The following is a 19,549-nucleotide window of genomic DNA, read 5'->3' on the forward strand; positions in this document are numbered from 1 at the left end:
GGGGACAATTTCTAGAACCACTCACAAGCAGAAAGGCCCCAATAAACCAACAAGTTAAAAAATATTTATTTAATGTGAGCTTTTGTACTGACAAATACACAAGTCCCAGAAGGTTTAGCAGCAGCAAATGAAACAAAAATTCAATAAACAATGATTCCGTCTTGGGGAAATTCATCCGGTAATGGCATTTCTCAGCTAAAATAGAGAGTACGAAGGCTGAAGGAAGCTCCTGGATTTGGGTTTGGGCAGTGCCATCATGGCCAGCTTGCCAGCAGCTCCCTGTGTGCCACCAACGCTGTGGGACACGGAGCTGGCACTGGAGGAAGCTGCAGCCTTGGAGCTCGGCACCTTCTTGGTCCTTCTGTACCTGCTGTAGCCACTGCAAAACACAGAGAAGGTGTGACAGACACCTGTGTCACCAGCCTGCACTCACAGGGGCACCACCACTGCATTTTCTAGAGGATTACACTCTCATTTTGTAAAACTTATTTTTTTTTAATGCACATGGCTTCAAAGCAACCTCTGAAATGCAAACTGTACAGCTGTTGCTCTGGATGTATCCAAGGGTGAGAAGCAACAGCAAGTGACACTTCAGAGGCAGCAGCAGCCAATGACAGATATTCCAGTAGATGGGAAAGTGCCAAGGGTGGGACAAAACCTGCTGGGCTGGGAAAACCATTTGCTACAAAAACCACAGGGAGAACAATGGAAAATGGGGCAGGCAAGGGGAAATCCTTGGGAAGGGGCAGACCTGCCCTGGAAGCTCAGGACCAACCAACAGCAAGAAGCAGGTGTTCCCCTGCATGATACAATCAGAGGCAGAATCTGAATTAACGAGGGGCTGAAGTTCAAATATTCCATCAGATGCTCAAAGTTTTAAGAGCTCTTTATGATTTCAAGCAAGGACCCTGGCCAGCCTGCTAACACTGAAATGCACATTCCCTGCTCAGCCTGTGGCAGTCAAGTGTGAGAAGAGCTGTTCAATGTCCTTCCTCACCAGCTTTTAAAGCAAACCTGCAGAAAAGCGTGGCAGAGCAGTTCTGACCAGGCACAGGGGTAGTTTGAACACCATTATCTAAGATCTAACTGCAGCACCACCAGACAGAAGTGCTGGGTGCCCCTGGGCACGTACCCTCTGGGCTGGAACTGCTGCCTGCCACCACCACTCGTCTTCTTCCTCTTGGAGTCCCTGGAGTTTGGTGGCTGCTTCCTTTTCCTCCTCTGGTTTGTGTTATTGCCAAAATAGCTGGAGGTTGTTCCTGCATCCTCTGCCTCTGCATCGCTGCCCAGAGAGCCAGTGCTGCCCGTGGCTGTGTCCACAGCTGAGCAGGCAGTGTCCTCTACACACAGAGGGAAAACTCAGTCAGTCAGGGGAGCACCTGGGCCAGTCAGACTGACACCAGAACACTGCTGGGGTCAACACCCTGTCCTGGCTGTTCCTCCCCTCCTCTGCACTGCCCCAGCCTCACTCTTTCAGAGACACCCTGAATTGAGCTAGGGGGAAGAATATATACATACGTATGGGAATAGAAAGACTTTGGTGTGTTCTGAAAGTGATTACTCCCTTTTGGAATTATTGAACTCTAAGAATTGGTTATTTGTGATTAAACAATGGTAACTTTTGAATCAAACATCTGCTAGAGGAGGAGAGAAAAGCACTGGACAGGAGGTACATGTTGAGGCACAAAGCACACCTGGGAAGGAGCATTCTGAGTACTTATTCATCACTTTAATGATTTCTGCACCGTATTTCTCCAGCTTGTCTTCTGTGACACCATCGATCTGCAACAACACCTCCATGTCTGAGGACAAGGTTTCTGCAACACACCAAAGGACCCCTCAGACATGTCAAACAAAAAAACTTTTCATAAAAATACCCTGAAGAAAATTAATTCCTTTCCAAGTCCCTCTATGCAGAATCCCAAAGGACTTCTGAGAAACCCAACCTTACCTGCTATTTTCTTTAGGGTGGAAGTACTGAAAATATTGAAGTAATGCACATCAAAGACTTTGCCCAGGGTTTTGCAGGTGTCTGTAAGTTCACTGAGGCACTGCTTCACCACCTCTTCCCGCTGGGACATCTTTGCCATGGAAGCCCTTTGCCTTCTGATGGCACTGGCACTCTCTGTCTCGTGGAACTCCACCTGTAGAAACAGCCATCCATAACTCCTGCCAGGGAGTTCCTGCACACCCTGACTGCTAACACACAACAGAGAGCAAACTGAAAGGATCCTTTGATGGACCACAAAAAGCTGTTTACCCAGTATGCACTTTTAAATAATTTCTTACAGGCTACTCCACCACACCCAAGCTGCTTCTACAAAGAGCTGGCAGAGTTTAGAGAGAGGGGAAAGAGCCCAGCTGGCTTCAGAGGTCACTGGGGTAGTGCTGAGGGCTCTGTCCTGCTCTAAACACAGCACTAATGCAGAGGAGGTGTTGCCTCAAGAAACCTGGGACTGCTCCATGACCCTCATGAAGTGCCTTCTTTTCTTCTTAGCCATCTTTCTATGGGGGTCAGAACCTTCCTTCACTGTCCAGCAGGAATCAGGTGGGGAAGAGAAAGATTTAAACCTCTCCAAGCCTCTCAAACTCACTTTTTGCCCCACAACATTACTACTGGAATACTGGGCTAGGAATCACACATGTTGGATTCTGTTCTTTGCATCTACCAGATGTTAGTTCAGCTGGAGGAAAACAGTGTTCAAGCTACCTGAGGGGATATGCTAAAGGAAAACTGCAGCACCTTCCTGAAAGCAATGCCTTCAAGAACCAAAGCAGCTACACACCTGGAGTGAGCCATCCAGCACAGCCTGAGCTCTCTCTCCCAGAATGACATATGCCACTGCCTGGTCATTGGCTGTGATGTACAAATCCTCATCCAGGATCTTGTCCAGGACCAGTTTTCTAAACAGCCTTTCAGCATTGTGCCTGGAATAGGCAGCCCCCTTCCCAAATATTCCAGACTGAATCTTGGCACTCGTTGACCCTGTGAACAGAAAGCACAGGATGAGCCCGTGCTCACAAAGCCTGTGTACACACATTTACTGGGGGAGATTCCCAAGGCAGCCTATCCACATTCAAAATGCCTTTAAACACTGGGAAAGCAATATTATCACTATAGCAACCTGAAATGGATGAACTCTTCAGTTTCATTTATTTTGCATCACTCACCACCAAGAGATTCTGGAGGAGATTAACTTTACAAAATCCATTTTTCTAAAGGCGCGCTGTCACCAACAGCCCTGCCGATGCCTGGGAGGGTTTGGAGCAGGTGCCCCGGGGGTGGGAGCAGACTCACCCAGGAAGATGTCCACCATCATGTTGAGGGTGTACCTGCCCGGGGGTGGGAGCAGACTCACCCAGGAAGATGTCCACCATCATGTTGAGGGTGTACCTGCCCGGGGGTGGGAGCAGACTCACCTAGGAAGATGTCCACCATCATGTTGAGGGTGTACCTGCCCGAGGCGGGGCCGCAGTGCTGGCGCACGAAGCGCACGATGCTCCGCGCCTCCTCCGTCACATCCCGGCGCCTGAAATCCTGCCAAGGAACCAGCCAGCTCCTGCCCCAGCCCAGCTGCTGCTGACAGCCTCAGCTTCAGCGCTGAGCTCTCCTCAGCTGGGAGCACAGCTGCTCCAAATGAAGAAACCATCTCCTGCTCAGCACCTACACCGGCACACTCACAGGATTCCGGATGTGATAACACAAACCAGCCCAGCTGACTGTGCATCATCTGCCTGGGGCTGTTTGTGTAAATACTGGGAATCGAGGTAAATCATTTGGGAAGCATTCCTGTAATTATCCTGTGAGCTCTAGAACTTACACTTCCAAAACACATTAAAATCAGATTGAATATGCATTATCTTGGTCAAATTTGGTTCCAATCACAGCTCTGTAAGGGAGTGCTTCAAACACAGAGCTGAGAAACAAACTCCACAGGTAGAAAATGGATCAGGATCCCTTCCCTGTCCCTGTCAGCCTCCACAGCTGCCTTCCCTTCTGCTCCTGCCACTAAGTTTGCATAACCCAAATGTTTGGATCCCCTTCACAGACCACACCTCATGTGGCCCTCGTGCTGCTCTGGCAGCACAAAGCTGCCCCAAAAACACCAGGACAGGAGCTGAAGGGATTTCCCCATAGTCATTGCAGTGCATCTGATCTAAGCTCCTGCCTCCTCCAAGGAACATCCTTATGCCTCTGACAGGAACAGGAGCATCACAAGGTCATGGTTAACCCCTGAAAGCATCCCAAAAATACAGGACTTTTACTCCTTTTCTCCATTTGCCTTCCCAAAGGTCACTAACCACTTTTTGATGCAACTAAATACATATTCAGTTTAACCAGTACAAGTAAAACCTGTGGGGTTTACCTTCTTCCTGCTGCAGTTGTCACAAATCACTTCAGGGTGGTCTTTGCAGAAGGTGGGGTTGAAGTTGGTTTCCCCAAAGTAGGCGAGCAGCTGCACACGGCGGCACTCCACCACGTTCTCACAGTAGTGCACCATGTTGTACAGGTTGTTGAAGTGGGTCTGCCTCGTGTGGCTGTTCCCATCCTTCTCCACTGAAACACAGCAAATCCCATGCCTGGTCAAAGCTGCACCTCTGCCTTTTCATGCACTGTGAGAAAAACTGGCTCTGCCTGAAAAACCCGCAATATTGGCTTTGCTTAAAATGTAATACTGGCTTTGCTTAAGAAAAGATGAGTGGACAGCTTTTATCACTGAAGTTTTAGAGAATTGGAGAAGGGAAATAAGCCTAGAATGACAAAAGTCAAGAGAAGGGTATGCCTGACATAGTTGTGTCAGGAGAGGTTTCAGTTAGATATCAAAAGTTTCTTCCTGGAAAGGGCAGCAAAGCCCTGGCACAGGATGCCCTGAATGGAGTCACTATCCTTGGACATGCTCAAAAATTATGCGGATGTGACACTTGAGGACATGTTTTAGTGCTGAACAGGGGATGGAGTTGGTCTGACAGTTGGATTTGATGATCTTTCCAACCTTAACAATTCCATGATTCTGTGAAGCAAAGTGGCTTTGACTAAAATTAAGTACAAGTGAAAAAAATCCTGCTCCTGCCACCTGAATAAAAACCATCCAGGTAAGGATTCCCAGTTCTCCCCTCCCTGCAATGCTGAACTATCCATGGCTCTTGCAAAAGAGAAGCAACTCAGGGACCAGGGACAACGTGACTGCTGTAACACCACCTGCAAGCTCCAGGGGAGAACTCACTGAGGATGAGCCTTCTCAGCCTGGTGACATCACTGTAGCTGTAGAAGAGCAGGCAGTGGGACATCTCTCCATCCCTGCCAGCCCTGCCAGACTCCTGGTAGTAGCCCTCGATGGATTTGGGGAGGGAGGCGTGGATCACGTAGCGCACGTCGGGCTTGTCAATGCCCATGCCAAAGGCAATTGTGGCACAGATCACCTGGGGAGGACAGCAGTGCTCCAGACACAGCCCATGGGCATTGCTCCTGCTCCAGACACAGCCCATGGGCATTGCTCCTGCCCCAGACACAGCCCATGGGCATCACTCCTGCCCCACACACACCCCATGGGCACTGCCCCTGCCCCAGACACAGCCCATGGGCACTGCTCCTGCCCCAGACACAGCCCATGGGCATCACTCCTGCCCCACACACACCCCATGGGCACTGCCCCTGCCCCAGACATACCCCATGGGCATGACTCCTGCCCCAGACACAGCCCATGGGCATCACTCCTGCCCCACACACACCCCATGGGCATCACTCCTGCTCTACACACACCCCATGGGCATTGCTCCTGCCCCACACACACCCCATGGGCACTGCTCCTGCCCCAGACATACCCCGTGGGCACTGCTCCTGCCCCAGACACACCCCATGGGCACTGCTCCTGCTCTACACACACCCCATGGGCACTGCTCCTGCTCTACACACACCCCATGGGCATTGCTCCTGCTCCAGACACAGCCCATGGGCATTGCTCCTGCTCTACACACACCCCATGGGCACTGCTCCTGCTCTACACACACCCCATGGGCACTGCTCCTGCTCTACACACACCCCATGGGCATTGCTCCTGCTCTACACACACCCCATGGGCACTGCTCCTGCTCTACACACACCCCATGGGCACTGCTCCTGCTCTACACACACCCCATGGGCATTGCTCCTGCTCTACACACACCCCATGGGCATTGCTCCTGCTCCAGACACAGCCCATGGGCATTGCTCCTGCTCTACACACACCCCATGGGCATTGCTCCTGCTCTACACACACCCCATGGGCACTGCTCCTGCCCCACACACACCCCATGGGCATTGCTCCTGCTCTACACACACCCCATGGGCATTGCTCCTGCCCCACACACACCCCATGGGCACTGCTCCTGCAGCACTGCATGGACAGCAGCCCAGTGACCTGCACTAGCAAACCTGCAGGACCCAGATTTCAGCTGTAACAGTGCAGAGCGAGTCCAACCCAGCAACAACCTCCCCTCCTGTCAGGGGAGCCACTCCAGACACAGGGAAAGCCCCAAACTCCAGTTTCTGCCCAGGAGCTGCTGCTGGAGCCCTGCACTGCCCAGCTCCTCCCTGTGGGGTGGTGCTACAGCCTTTTATGCAGAGCTCCCAGTGACAGGTGCCAGCTGTGCCAGCAGGGCTGTGGGATCAGCTATTCAACACTGCAGGCTCTTGGTGATAACACTGCACAACTGCCCTATTATCTGCCAGGCCAAGAGGGACAGAAGTGCCCAGACTCCTCCCTTCTCCTCACCTGGCAGCCCTCCTGATTAACCCACTTCTGCTGCACCAGGTCCCTGCTGGAGTCAGTGAGGCCAGCGTGGTAGGCCAGGGCAGCCAGCCCCTCCCTCTGCAGGATGGCAGCTGTGGTGTCACACTCGTGTCGGGACAGGCAGTAGATGATCCCAGAGTCATCTGCAAACAGGGCAAACAAGCCTCAAATGCAGTTGGAGCTCCTTTCCCTGCTCAACCTGCCAAGCAGACACTGACCTCTCCCCACTGCAATAAAGATAAAAGACACAACTGCTTCACTAGAAAACTTGTTTCATTAATATCAGATAGTCTTGGCAGTTTTTCCTACACAGTATTTTTGGGCTTTTGGTGAGGTGGAATAAAGAAATGTTTTCCTCATCAGTATTGTGCAACCTCAGGATTTAGAATACATGAACAACATCTATAAAATTCAAGAGTTAGAGCAGTTCAGTAAATGCTCTCTGAGGGAGCTTGGTGCAATCCAGTTGCAGCAGCAGGGCTGCAGACTCCAAAGTGAGCCTAGAAAGATGGGAATCTCTGAAGATAATTTCAAGGGGAACTGCAGATAGGCAGACCAACACAATTGAACAATTAAGATATTGGGTGACCTTTATCCTCTGAAAACATGACCCTAAAAGCTCTGGCTCCAGAAGGGGTATTCAAGAGCATCACCACTAATTTACTTTTCCATCTTAGCTTAAATTCTCAACTTTAGAATGCACATAAATCTGATTCCCATTTTCAATAACATAACTTTCCCTCCCTCTTGCTTTGCTGCTAATGTCTCATTATTACAGCACCAGAAAAGCTTCTGGTGCCCTGAGAAGTGGCTGGTGAGAAGGCTGTGGCACCATGCTGCTCAGTACTCACGGGGGTGATACTTTTTAATCCATTCCAAGCAATCCATTGCCACCTTCTTTGGCTTCTTGGGCAGAACATCATATTTCAAGTTATGCCTGTTGAAGCTCATTGTAAACCTGAAATGTGACAGTTCATGGTGCTGCTCAGCCTTATGGGTATAATTATGTTGTGTTAAACAGCTTCCTTCATCATGCAAGCAAGGGCTTGGCAAGTATATGATATGATATGATACAACATAGCTTATAGTGTTATTTTATAATATACATAGTAATAATATATAAAATAATATATACTATACAATAACATTATAATAATATAATACTATATATATTATAATAATGAAATAATATATAATAGTGTTATTTTTGTTTCTTATTATGTTAATATTTTTTATCTACCTCCCATTAAATGCCACACATGCATTTAATGTAATTTCTCTTCATCAGACACAGTCACACAAGGATTTCAGATAGGCCTGTGATTATTTTTTTTTTACTAAGTTTTCCACTCAGAATTTCCACGGTACAAAAATGATTTCAGAAAGCTGCTGAGGACTCACACTTGTGGTCTGAGCATCATTCACACCTGTGGCTCCAGTAGCACTCACAGCCTGGCCCCAGCACACTCACACTCATGGCCCCAGAACACTCACACTTGGGGTGTCACCATCACTCACACTTGGGGTGTCACCATCACTCCCTCCCTGCCCCAGCACACTCACCCCCGGGGTGTCCCCACCACTCCCAGCCGGGGTGTCCCCGCCACTCACACGCGGGGTGCCAGCATCTCCAGCTGGTTGAGGATGTCCCTCTGCACGCGCGGCGTGGCCGTGGCCGTCAGTGCCATCATGGGCACGCGGCGGAAGCGCCGGCGCAGCACGTTCAGCCGTTTGTAGTCCTGGCGGAAGTCATGGCCCCACTGCAGAGACAGGGAAAGGCTGAGACGCCCAAGGGACTCTGCTGCTGCTGCCTGGAGGGCTGAGCTGCAACAGACACTGGGCATAAAACAGGCATTCATTGAGAGGATGCACCCCGGGCACTGCAAGAGCTCAGCTGGGGCTGCACCCAAATCCAATCCGAGATGGAGCCTGCTCACCAGTTTTAAACTTTTATAGGTTTTGGTTCATATTGGGGTCAATTATTCAACCACAGCCCCAGGCTAGGAAGTCTCAGCCCCTTGGCTTGCCCCCTTTCCCTCCCATTGTTTCTGCTTTTTGGGTACCAGTTGTCCTTGATTCTCCAGCTATAAAGGAATTGTTTTGTCCAATCACGCCGTGAAGAGAACTCCCTAACAGCTACGGAGGAGTTCCAGAGTGCCACAGTGAGCAGCAGACTGTGGGAATGCAGCAGGCAGCAGGCATGGCCCGGGCAGGCCAGCAGGGCTCACCTGGCTGACACAGTGCGCCTCGTCGATGACGAACCGCGCCAGCAGCTGCCGCTGGTACAGGTTCTCCAGGGCGGACATCAGGCGCCCGCTGGCACACACCTGGGACACAGCACAGTGCCAGGGGACAGCACAGCCCTGTCCCTGGCTGACAGCACAGCAACCACTGCCCCAGGCTGCACAAACCCCTGCCCGCCCAGCTCAGCCGCCAGGCTGGGCTCTAACCCTCAGCTGCTGTGCCATCCCCACCCGGCATCACCTGTCCTCATTCTGAGGAAACTCCAGTTAATCTCAATGGTTTATGTCAGGAAACAGAGGGGAGAATAGTGCTGAGAGAGAAACACAAGCAGCACACTAACCACCCCCTCTACCACAGCTCTTGTGCAATAACATGTTTTTAAGGCAGCACATACTGCAGCCCAAGGCAGGCTCTGGCAATCTCCTAGCACACTGAAAATGCTGAATTTTTCCTGTAGTACACTACTCAGAGCAGTCTGGATTGAGCTACTACAGAACAGTGATTAACACTAACATGTGTCAGAGGTAGATTGAAATAGGTGGGCTTGGGAGCTTGTTTTAGGAATTCACATTTTACAGACATAGTCAATTCTTATTCCTGGCTAATTGCTGATTGAAATTAGTCACATCTGTATTGTTAATGAGTTATCTAAACCCCAGCATTTTCCCCCAGAAGCCTTCTCTGAGTGCAGTTTTTAGCACCTCACAGCAATCCCCCTGTAGCCCCTTTGGTTTTACAACTGAAGATGAAGTGCAGACCTTCTCAGGGGTGACATACAGCAGCTTTATGACAGGGTCCTTCTTTGACAACTGCATGTAGATTTTCGAGGCATCAGCATCTGTTCTGTCACCAGTCAGGTATGTTGCAGCAATCTATATTAAAGAGTTATAAATATATACATTGAGTTTTATTACATGCAAAACAGAAGAACCTCCAGATGCAACCAGCCCTACACCTCTCATTCCAAACCAGTTCCTAAGCACTCAGCCTTGGGAACACACCACACATCTGAGCACCCTGGGCTAGGTGAGGTGAAACAAGATCAACTGTAAGATCCCTTCCAACCCAAACCATTCTGGGCTCCTGTGATCTCCTGGCCCTGCACTTCTGCTCTGTCTAACATGTTTCCAGAGACACCCAGAGCCCCCTCCCTCAGGGACTCTCAGGGCTCACTGCTGCAGTCAGGCTGCTCCTGTGCAGGTGAGTGATTACAGCTCTCAGGATCTCAGAAGCAGCTCTGAAAAACACAGCTCTAACAGCAAACACAAGCAGCAGAATAAATCCAGCAGTCACACTGCCGAGATATTGGAGTTCATCCAATTCAGTCCTTCCCAGGCAACTTCCTGTGCCATTCACAGTGTCCATCTAATCAACTTATGCAGTTTATGTTCCAGAGACACAAGATTTGCTGTAAAATTGCAGATTTCTAATCCAGTTACCTGCAGTTTCACTCAATAAAGCTGCTGGAACTTACATCTAAAGTCTTCAGCTTCTGAACCTGATCGATGATGAGCGACCTCAGTGGAGAAATAACAATGCTGACCCCAGCAGAGACACAGGCTGGCAGCTGGTAGCACAAGCTCTTCCCACCTCCTGTGAGGAGACAAACACAGCAAGTGTTGGACTTCAAGAGAAATTACCTATTTCTTATCTCCCATTTTACAGCACTTTTGGAATCAGTATGTTTCTACCAACACCTGTCACAAAGTGACACCTGTAGGAGAAGAAAGAGTTACTGTGGGAATGATTAAGGAAGGCAGAAATTCAATCCCCTCACACAAAATACCCCAGTGCAACAGCACTCCTGAAATCCTGCAGTCAGAGAATTCCAGCAGCACAAGGGCACAGGGAAGGGAAAAGCTTGTCCCAAAGCTTGCAAAGGGAGCTGCAGGTCTGTACCCCCATACCTGTGGGCATGAGGATGAAACAATCCTCCCCCAGCAGAGCAGCATTGATGGCCTCCAGCTGGTTTGTCCTGAAACAGTGCAGCCCAAACTTCTTGTGAAATATATTCATCATTTCTGCAGAGTGGGGGAATTCCATACCCCTGAAACGCTCCAGTGCAGGGTTATGAACCACTGGGTCTGGGAGACAGAAAATGTGATCAGAGTAAGTTATGAGATCAAGTTATAGAAGAAATGATTCCCTGTGTGTGGGGCAGCCCTGGCACAGGGTGCCCAGAGCACCCTCATTTCCAATTTCAGCAGCTTCATCCTCCAGCAGCCTGAAACCAGCACAGGAAGGGAATATCCAAGTTTGACATAATTTAGAGGGGAAAAAAAAACCCCAAGATGACTTTGCAAAAAAGGAACCAAAGAAACTTCCAGAGAAACAAAAGGCATTGATGTGATCTATAGTAGTTACTTGGGCTTAGATTTAAAAATAAATACTCAAGACTCTATGGCAGAAAACTTTAACACAGACTTTGACATTCTGGACTCTTTGCCCTTGAGACTGACGTGCTTCTGCAATAAACAACTTCACAGCCACCACCAACTGCTCTTGTTTCTTTGAAGACCCAAACCCATGAATAACTCGACAAATGGTGCCCTCGTGTGAGGTGGCAATGAAATGGAAAAGCCCAGTAATCCTCAGGAGCAGAATTCACCTGGAGGGTTCTTTGTGGCCAGCAGCAGGGCCGGCTGTGCAGCAGCAGGGCTGGACCCCACAGAGCCTCTGGCTCTGGCCAGGATCTTGGAGCAGAGGGATTTGGCAGGAGGCCCCTCCCTGGCAGGCGTGGCTGGGGCTGCAGCAGCCCCCGGGCTATCCCAGTCCTCATCCAAGTCATCGATGTCAAAGAGATCCAGCTCCAGCTCAGGATGGACTGTCCCCCAGCTGTCCCCTGCAGGGCTGGCAGAGGCAGCTGAGCTCTGAGCCCTGGGGGCTCCTGCAGCCTCCCCAGCTCCCTGCCCCCAGGCCCTGGGGCTGGCCAGGGCTGCATCTGCTTTGGCAGAACTGCTGGAATGGAGGGAAAGCACTGATGGCAGCTGTGTGGGCTTGGGGGAGTTTCTGCCAGAACTGAAGCTCCAGCTTGGGCCAGGACCTGGGCCTGCACCAGGGCACACACGAGGGCTCTGCTCCACGGCAGACTGCCAGCTTCTAGCAAAGGTGGGGTTTGTGCCACTTTGGTTCACACTGACAGAATCAGAACTGGCCAGCAATTTTCTCCTGGGAGAGATTACAAGGGAAGGAAGAAGGAAAAAAAATACATTTAGTCACAAGCAACGATTTACCAGGTTCTACAACATTCATTAAACAGTTTTGTCTGACTGCTGTTAAACATATTAACATATGGTGGTTCCATCATGTTCTGAGTCACCGTGTTTGAAAATGATTTCAAACAAATCTAGGGGAGAGAGAATAACACCAGAAGAAACCAATGACAAAATTGTGACATCATCTCTACAGACATAAAACATAAGAATTCCTAAAAGCAAGGAACAGATGCAGGCAAGGTAGAATATAAAAAAAAAACCCTTAGATGCAAAACCTGAAGTTAAAAGTATGACTGGGCCATATCATGTTTTTAGGTACTTTCTAAAGACTATGTCTGACTACAGCAATGAGAAATAAAGTTAAGTTGTTATACTGAGAATATTTACAGAATATTTACAGAAGCTCACAGTCCCAGTCCAGGAAAAATCTAAGCAAAATCCCAAATCCCAATGCTTTGCCCATGCACTGTGCCACCAGGACACAAGCAGCAGGTTGTGGCAGCAATGATTCCATTGGAAGGTGCCAAGTTGAGGGATATCAGGAGAAATCTGCATCAGGCAGAGGGCAGAGAGCAGCAGCTGAGTGTCTGTGGCACAGCAGCTCTGGTGCAGCAGCAGCTGGTGCCAGGCAGCTCCTCCCTCTGCCTGTGCATCCTCCCCTCTGGCCCTGCTGACACCTGCAGCACCCTGGGGCATTTTGTTCCCTCCCTCAGCCAGTTTTTCCAGCTTGTTGAACCCTCCTGCCTGCTTCTGCAGTGTGCTGGGGACACCTGCAGGCAGCTCCCTGCTCCAGCCTACCTGAGGTCCCTGTGCTGCAGCAGGGCTCTGGCACAGCCCAGGGCCTGCAGCTCCTGCAGGGGGATGGCATCCACCAGCTCACAGATGGTCTCCATGACTCTGAGCAGCTGCTGGGCCACGGGCAGGGCCTCCCCTGGCACAGGGAGGGACTTCAGCATGTCACTGTCACCACAACATTGCCATGAGGACACCCCCCTCCCAGCACCTTGCAGTCAATCACTCCAAACTATTTAGTTCTGAGGTATTTTTAGTCCATTTGCATAAAAAAACTGTTTCTGTGGGCAGGAACTCAATGAACCTGCACATTTTTGCCCTTTTATTATCTGTCTGTAATCCAGTGGTTTATGTCAATTCTCCATGTACAGATGTTAATGCCCCATCTGTTAGTTAATGTGCCTGGATTACACAGGATAATGAACAGTTGCAGACTATCCCCAAAGTCAGACAGGAAATTCCAAAGCCCTTTGTGTACCTGAGTCCCCTGCAGGATGTGCTGTGGGCTCCTTCTCCTGCCTGGCCTCAGAGCTGCCAGCTGAGCACCTTCCACCAGTGGCAGAGTCTCTGAAAACACTGCTAACACCAAAAGAAAAAGCCACTGCAGTGCAGATACCTGTAAACTGAGGCACTTCCATACAACAGTGGGATTTAAGATGTGTGGAACAGAGAAATTCCTGCAGGGCCAGGTAGAACCTGAACACAGCAGTCACTCATTCTGTGTACCAAGGTGCAATCTTGCCCCAGTCATTAATTTCCCCCCATCCCACCACAAGTAACTGGGTTTTTTTTTTTTGTTTTGTTTTTCTGGAGTGAAAGCCAGCTAAAACATCAGCCATAAAATCAGAGTTTGACAAAGCTTTAGTTGCAGCTGCCAACCATTAAGCAGCCAAGCAGCAGAGACACGAGCTGCACCTTTTCCACAAGCAGGAGTTTGGGTGGTTTCTGGAATTTTCTCATGGTGCACAGATGGTTCCAGCAGTGAACTCTGATTACCTGGCACTCTGTGCAGACAGGGAGAAGGGAGGCAGCTCCTCCTCCTCCGGGGAGGGAGGGATGATGTCCAGCTCATCCTCCTCCAGCTCAGCCCCTGCCAAGGGCCAGGTGTCCCCATCCAGCTCTGGGGGGCTGTCCCCAGCCCCCCGGGGCTCCTGGCCCCCTTCAGCACCAGCAGCTGCAAGAGAAATGCAGTGACACTGCTGGGTGACACTGCTCACACAGCCTGCCACAAACAGGGGGAAACAGCAGCACATCTCAAAACACTCGACTTTGCAACTCTCCTGTACGAATTTTCTAAGTGCTTTTCTCTCCATAACACCCCTACAGATCATTGATCATTTCAGGAATGCCACATGGGAAGTTTTGCATCTCCAGTACACGATCGCCCTGCCCTGCTGCCAGGCGGGGGGAACCGAAGGGAGCCCAGCCCAGGTGTGCCCAGGTGTGCCCAGGTGTGCCCAGGTGTGCCCAGGTGTGCCCAGCCGTGCCCAGGTGTGCCCAGGTGCGCCCATCCCAGCCCAGCCGTGCCCAGCCGTGCCCAGGTGTGCCCAGGTGTGCCCAGCCGTGCCCCGCACACCGTTACCTGCGCTATCCACAGCCCCGCGGGGGCTCGAGTCCCCCAGGCAGATGACGGAGCCCTGCGAGGCGGGGAGCTGCTCGGGAGAGGGGAGCGGGGCCGGGACCGGGAGCGGGGCAGAGACAGACACCGGGGCAGAGACAGACACCGGGGCAGGGACCGGGAGCGGGGCAGAGACAGACACCGGGGCAGGGACCGGGAGCGGGGCAGAGACCGGGGCAGACACCGGGGCAGGGAGCGGGGCCGGGCGCGGGGTCAGGGCCGGGCGGGGGCTCGGCCGCGGGGGCTCCGTGCGAGGGGCTCGCAGCCCCCTGGGGGACACCACGGGCGGCCGGGAGAACTTCTTGTCGATTCCCGACAGGTCGAAGTCGTCGATGTCATCCCACTCATCGCCGGCGGCGCCCGGGGCAGCGGGGCCGGGCGCGGCGGGAGCCCCGGCGGGCCGCGGGCTGGGGGCGCAGGGCAGGGCGCATCCCCGCCCCGCCGCTTTCCCGGCCGGCGGCGCGTTCACATCCTTGTCCCTCAGCACCGAGGCGGCCGCCGGGCCCCGCGCCGCCTTCTTGAAGGTGAAGCCCCTGGAAGGAGACGGGCCCGGTCAGTCCCCGCCCCGGCCGCCCCGCTCCCCGCTCCCGCTGCCCGCACTCACGGCGGGCGGTCCCGCGTTGGCGCCGGGGCGCGCAGGGCCCCGCGGGCCGAGTGGCGCCGCAGCTGCTCCCGCAGGTTGTTCTGCGGCACGGCCGCCATGGCGGGGCCGGCCCGCCGCCAGGGGGCGCGCTGCGCCTGCGCATTCGCATTCGGCGCCAAAGCGGCGCCCGCGCTCCCATTGGCCGGAAGGACGCGGCGGAAGTGACGCGCGGGAGCGGGAGTGGCGGCGGAAATGGCGGCGCCGCCCTCAGGCCGCGGCCGGTCCCTCAGCCCCGGTGCCGTGGCGCACTCCGCCCCCGGCGGCTCCGCAGCGCTCCCCCGCCGTAAATTATACATGGCTGGCGTTCATGGGGCTTGGATAAACCACAGTACTTCAAATAATCGAACAGGGACAAAGGGAAATAGATGATTAAACCCACTCTTTAAATCCCCCCGTTATACATTCTGTGCATACCCGTTAGTAAAAGAAAAAGGGTTTTTAATAAGTCTGAATTTTTTTTTTTTTTTTTGCAGAATCAGATTTCCTGCCTTTGTGTGATCAATCACAAACTCTCTGCTAGAGATCAGAATTCCAAATTCTCCTGTTTTTTATCTCCCCAGACCAGATGTTTACATGACCCACAGAAATCTGGAAGTTTATTTGAGCACCGCTGCTGACCTTGCAGAATTACTGCAACAAAACAACAACAATTATTGATTGCTACAAATAAAACTATACAATAATCAGGGAGCTGCAAACCAAGCTCAGCCTGTGAATATAATAAAATAAACCCATCGAAATTCTGCTGAGTATCGAGGCTTTGTTTCTCATTTATAAAAATCACATACTCCTTCTCTGTGCATGAAAATACCTTGATTTTTAATAGAAAAAAATAGCAGGCATTTCAGGAAAATTGATAGAGTGTACAAATCACAGCCTTCACTCATCCTTCCTTCAAAGAACAGTGAAATTGCCTCCAGAGAAAATGTAAAAATCCCTGAAATTTACACCTGGTGATTGCAAAAAAACCACCCAGAGGACAGGGGGAGCCTGGAGTCAGTGTGGGGCCTGTGGGGAACGGGACAGTGGGGGGGGCACAGCTGGGAACAGCTGGAATACACCTGGGGACAGCTGGGCACAGCTGGGATACACTTGGGCACAGCTGGGCACAGCTGGGATACACCTGAGCACACCTGGGCACAGCTGGGCACAGCTGGGATACACCTGGGGACAGCTGGGATATACCTGGGCACACCTGGGAACAGCTGGGCACAGCTGGGATACACCTGGGCACACCTGAGCACAGCTGGGATACACCTGGGCACAGCTGGGCACAGCTGGAGGAGGGACCCTGGCAGGCACAGGATGGAGCAGCTCAGGTGCTGCTGCAGGAGGAGTGTGCAAGCCAAGGAACCTGGTGACATTCCTGCAGGTGACACGCCCTGCAGGTGACACTCCCTGCAGGTGACACACCCTGCAGGTGACACGCCCTGCAGGTGACACGCCCTGCAGGTGACACTCCCTGCAGGTGACACACCCTGCAGGTGACACGCCCTGCAGGTGACACGCCCTGCAGGTGACACTCCCTGCAGGTGACACTCCCTGTGGTGACACTCCCTGCAGGTGACACTCCCTGCAGGTGACACTCCCTGTGGTGACACTCCCTGTGGTGACACTCCCTGCAGGTGACACTCCTGCAGGTGACACTCCCTGTGGTGACACTCCCTGTGGTGACACTCCCTGCAGGTGACACGCCCTGCAGGTGACACTCCCTGCAGGTGACATGCCCTGCAGGTGACACTCCCTGTAGGTGACACGCCCTGCAGGTGACACACCCTGCAGGTGACACTCCCTGTAGGTGACACGCCCTGTAGGTGACACGCCCTGCAGGTGCCAGCTCTCAGCGGTGCCACCCTGCCATGCCTGTCCCCGTCCCTCACTCAGCCACTGCAGCTGCTCCTGCCCTGCCCCTGTCCTGTCCCTGCCCTGCCCCTGTCCTGTCCCTGTCCCTGTCCCTGTCCCTACACCTGAGGAACGGGGTAGGAGGCACAGGCTGCCAGCCCACACATGTTCTTGCCTCGTTCAATGAGGAAATACCTGAGGAGAGAGGAAAGGCTGTGCTGAGTGTCCCTGCTCTGGCACAGCAGGTGGCACAGCAGGTGGCACTGCCCAGGCCAGCCTGGATTGGGGTTGGGTCACCCTGGGACCCAATTCCATCCCCTGGGGTCTCTCCCCCATCCCCTGGGCTCTCCCCCATCCCCTGGGGTCCCTCCCCATCCCCTGGGCTCTCCCCCATCCCCTGGGCTCTCCCCCATCCCCTGGGCTCTCCCCCATCCCCTGGGGTCCCTCCCCATCCCCTCGGGTCTCTCCCCATCCCCTGGGGTCTCTCCCCCATCCCCTGGGCTCTCCCCCATCCCCTGGGGTCTCCCCCATCCCCTGGGGTCTCTCCCCATCCCCTGGGCTCTCCCCCATACCCTGGGCTCTCCCCCATCCCCTGGGGTCCCTCCCCATCCCCTGGGCTCTCCCCCAGCCCCTCGGGTCTCTCTCCCATCCCCTCGGGTCTCTCCCCATCCCCTGGGGTCTCTCTCCCATCCCCTGGGCTCTCCCCCATCCCCTGGGCTCTCCCCATCCCCTGGGGTCCCTCCCCATCCCCTGGGCTCTCCCTATCCCCTGGGGTCCCTCCCCATCCCCTGGGGTCCCTCCCCAGCCCCTGGGGTCCCTCCCCAGCCCCTGGGCTCTCCCCCATCCCCTGGGCTCTCCCCATCCCCTGGGCTCTCCCCCATCCCCTGGGCTCTCCCCCAGCCCCTGGGCTCTCCCCCAGCCCCAGCAGGGACCCCTTACCCCTGCATGCCCCACAGGCGGCCCCAGGAGTTCTTGACGATCCAGTGGGCAATTCCATCCTGCTGCCCGTAGCCCACGGCCAGCACGGCGTGGTTCACCTTGTCAGGGGTGTGCTGGCAGTGGGGGCTGCAGGGGGGCACAGCTGGCATCAGCCTGGCAGCAGCAGGCCTGAGCACACTCTGCAAACACAGCTGTGGGAGCTCTGAACTCCCAGCTCTGCAGGGAGCCATGGAAAGGAGACTTTTCTGCTTTTCCAGCCACATCTGCAGTTAGGGAATCCATGGATTCCGAGCTACAGTGCAAAGGAATTTTCCCCACTGCAGCTGCCTCCCAGTGCTGGTTTGCACTGCCCTGAAATTCCAGGGCACTGTTTCATGTTCTGCACAGCAGCAGCAAGCTCAGGGGTCTAAATGTGTGTTTCCTCTAAATTTTCAACCTTTAAACTGCACTTGCTGAAAGCTGCTGCTTGTGGTATGAAACAAGACATGGTACATGCTCCCACCTCAAGAGCATCTATTTTTAAAGGTTTTCAAACTGTAGCACAGGAAAAGATCAATAATCCACCTCAGGTTTTCTTTTTTTTCAATCTGTTAACAGCTGCTCTGGGCTGAAAGCTTTGGAGCACCAATTATTCCAAGCACTCTGACTTTAAATCCACCTTGGACTGTAAATCCATGGGATAACTGCTCCTGGTGAGTTCCTCTGCCAATGTCCCTGCCCAGGGCTGGCATCACCTGTGGCATCACTGGCTGCTGGTCCAGCAGAGCCACTGGAATCCCCACCTGAGGGTTCCCTGGGCAGAGCCCTCAGGCTCAGGCCCTCCCTGGCATTTTCCCTGCAGTTCTACGTGACTCAGGGCTCATTACTCCACAGCATTTCCCCAATCATGCCATTTCTCCCTTGCTGGGCTATCAGCACCTGTGCTGCCTCACTCAGCTCTCACCTTTGCAGGGTGTGTTGATCATGGAAATCAGTGAGGATGCAGTGCAGTGCCCCTGCAGCCAGCAGGACAAACAGGGATGCACCTGTGTCCAGCCCCACACCTTCCCCTGGCCAAACCAGCTTCACACTCACTTGGAATACACTCCTTTCCTGTAGTGCATGAAGTCACTGGTCACCTCAAAGGCAAAGCTCACTGGGTTGTGCTTCCCCACAGCTTCCACCATGCCATCCTCATCGTACTGCAAGAGAGGAGCCAGGGCCACCCATCATGTCCTGGCAGTGCTGGGAGCAGCAGGTGGGTGACCCTGCCTTCCTGCACACAGACAAGTGTGAGCTCTCAGATGAGAGCCAGGGCTCTGTCCAGCCTGGAGCTGCTCCCACTGTGGGAAGCAGCAGAACCCAGGGCCTGGATTTTGGCTGCAGCACCTTCCAAAAGGAGAGTGCCAGCTGTCCCCAGGAGCCCACAGGCTGCAGCTCCAGCTGCTGAGCACAGCACACCCTGGCCATCCCAGCACTTCCCTTGGCTCTCTGGAAGTCTGGGAAC

The 19,549-nt window shown here is 53.2% G+C and overlaps 2 protein-coding genes across 3 annotated transcripts in view; both read right to left on the bottom strand.

Annotated features, from left to right (window-relative positions):
* Window positions 1-42: 42 nt before the first annotated feature.
* BLM (BLM RecQ like helicase) lies at window positions 43-14,759 on the bottom strand. 2 transcript variants are annotated; one of them, XM_079318311.1, is made up of 20 exons: window positions 14,604-14,759; window positions 14,018-14,195; window positions 13,500-13,597; window positions 13,028-13,160; window positions 11,623-12,182; window positions 10,922-11,098; window positions 10,489-10,607; window positions 9,773-9,886; window positions 8,999-9,097; window positions 8,382-8,530; window positions 7,622-7,728; window positions 6,753-6,913; window positions 5,226-5,421; window positions 4,368-4,558; window positions 3,421-3,538; window positions 2,787-2,986; window positions 1,952-2,144; window positions 1,695-1,817; window positions 1,133-1,340; window positions 43-379 (listed from the first exon to the last, which is right to left on the bottom strand). In XM_079318311.1, exons 4-20 carry the CDS (start codon window positions 13,120-13,122, stop codon window positions 196-198), a joined length of 2,994 nt encoding a protein of 997 aa, XP_079174437.1. In that variant the 5' UTR covers window positions 13,123-13,160; window positions 13,500-13,597; window positions 14,018-14,195; window positions 14,604-14,759; the 3' UTR covers window positions 43-195. The 2 variants fall into 2 exon arrangements, with proteins under 2 accessions (XP_079174437.1, XP_079174436.1); XM_079318310.1 differs by having other exon boundaries at window positions 13,500-13,600.
* Window positions 14,760-17,211: 2,452 nt separating this feature from the next.
* The window catches only part of CTSH (cathepsin H), a 32,908-nt gene continuing 30,570 nt past the window's right edge, over window positions 17,212-19,549 (bottom strand). The window contains 3 exon segments of the mRNA XM_079318319.1: window positions 17,212-17,319; window positions 18,064-18,189; window positions 19,138-19,244. Of these exon segments, the coding sequence (XP_079174445.1) occupies window positions 17,244-17,319; window positions 18,064-18,189; window positions 19,138-19,244 (309 nt within the window). The 3' untranslated portion in view covers window positions 17,212-17,243.

This window comes from Erithacus rubecula (assembly GCF_903797595.1).
Source record: "Erithacus rubecula genome assembly, chromosome: 14".
Taxonomy (NCBI): domain Eukaryota; kingdom Metazoa; phylum Chordata; class Aves; order Passeriformes; family Muscicapidae; genus Erithacus; species Erithacus rubecula.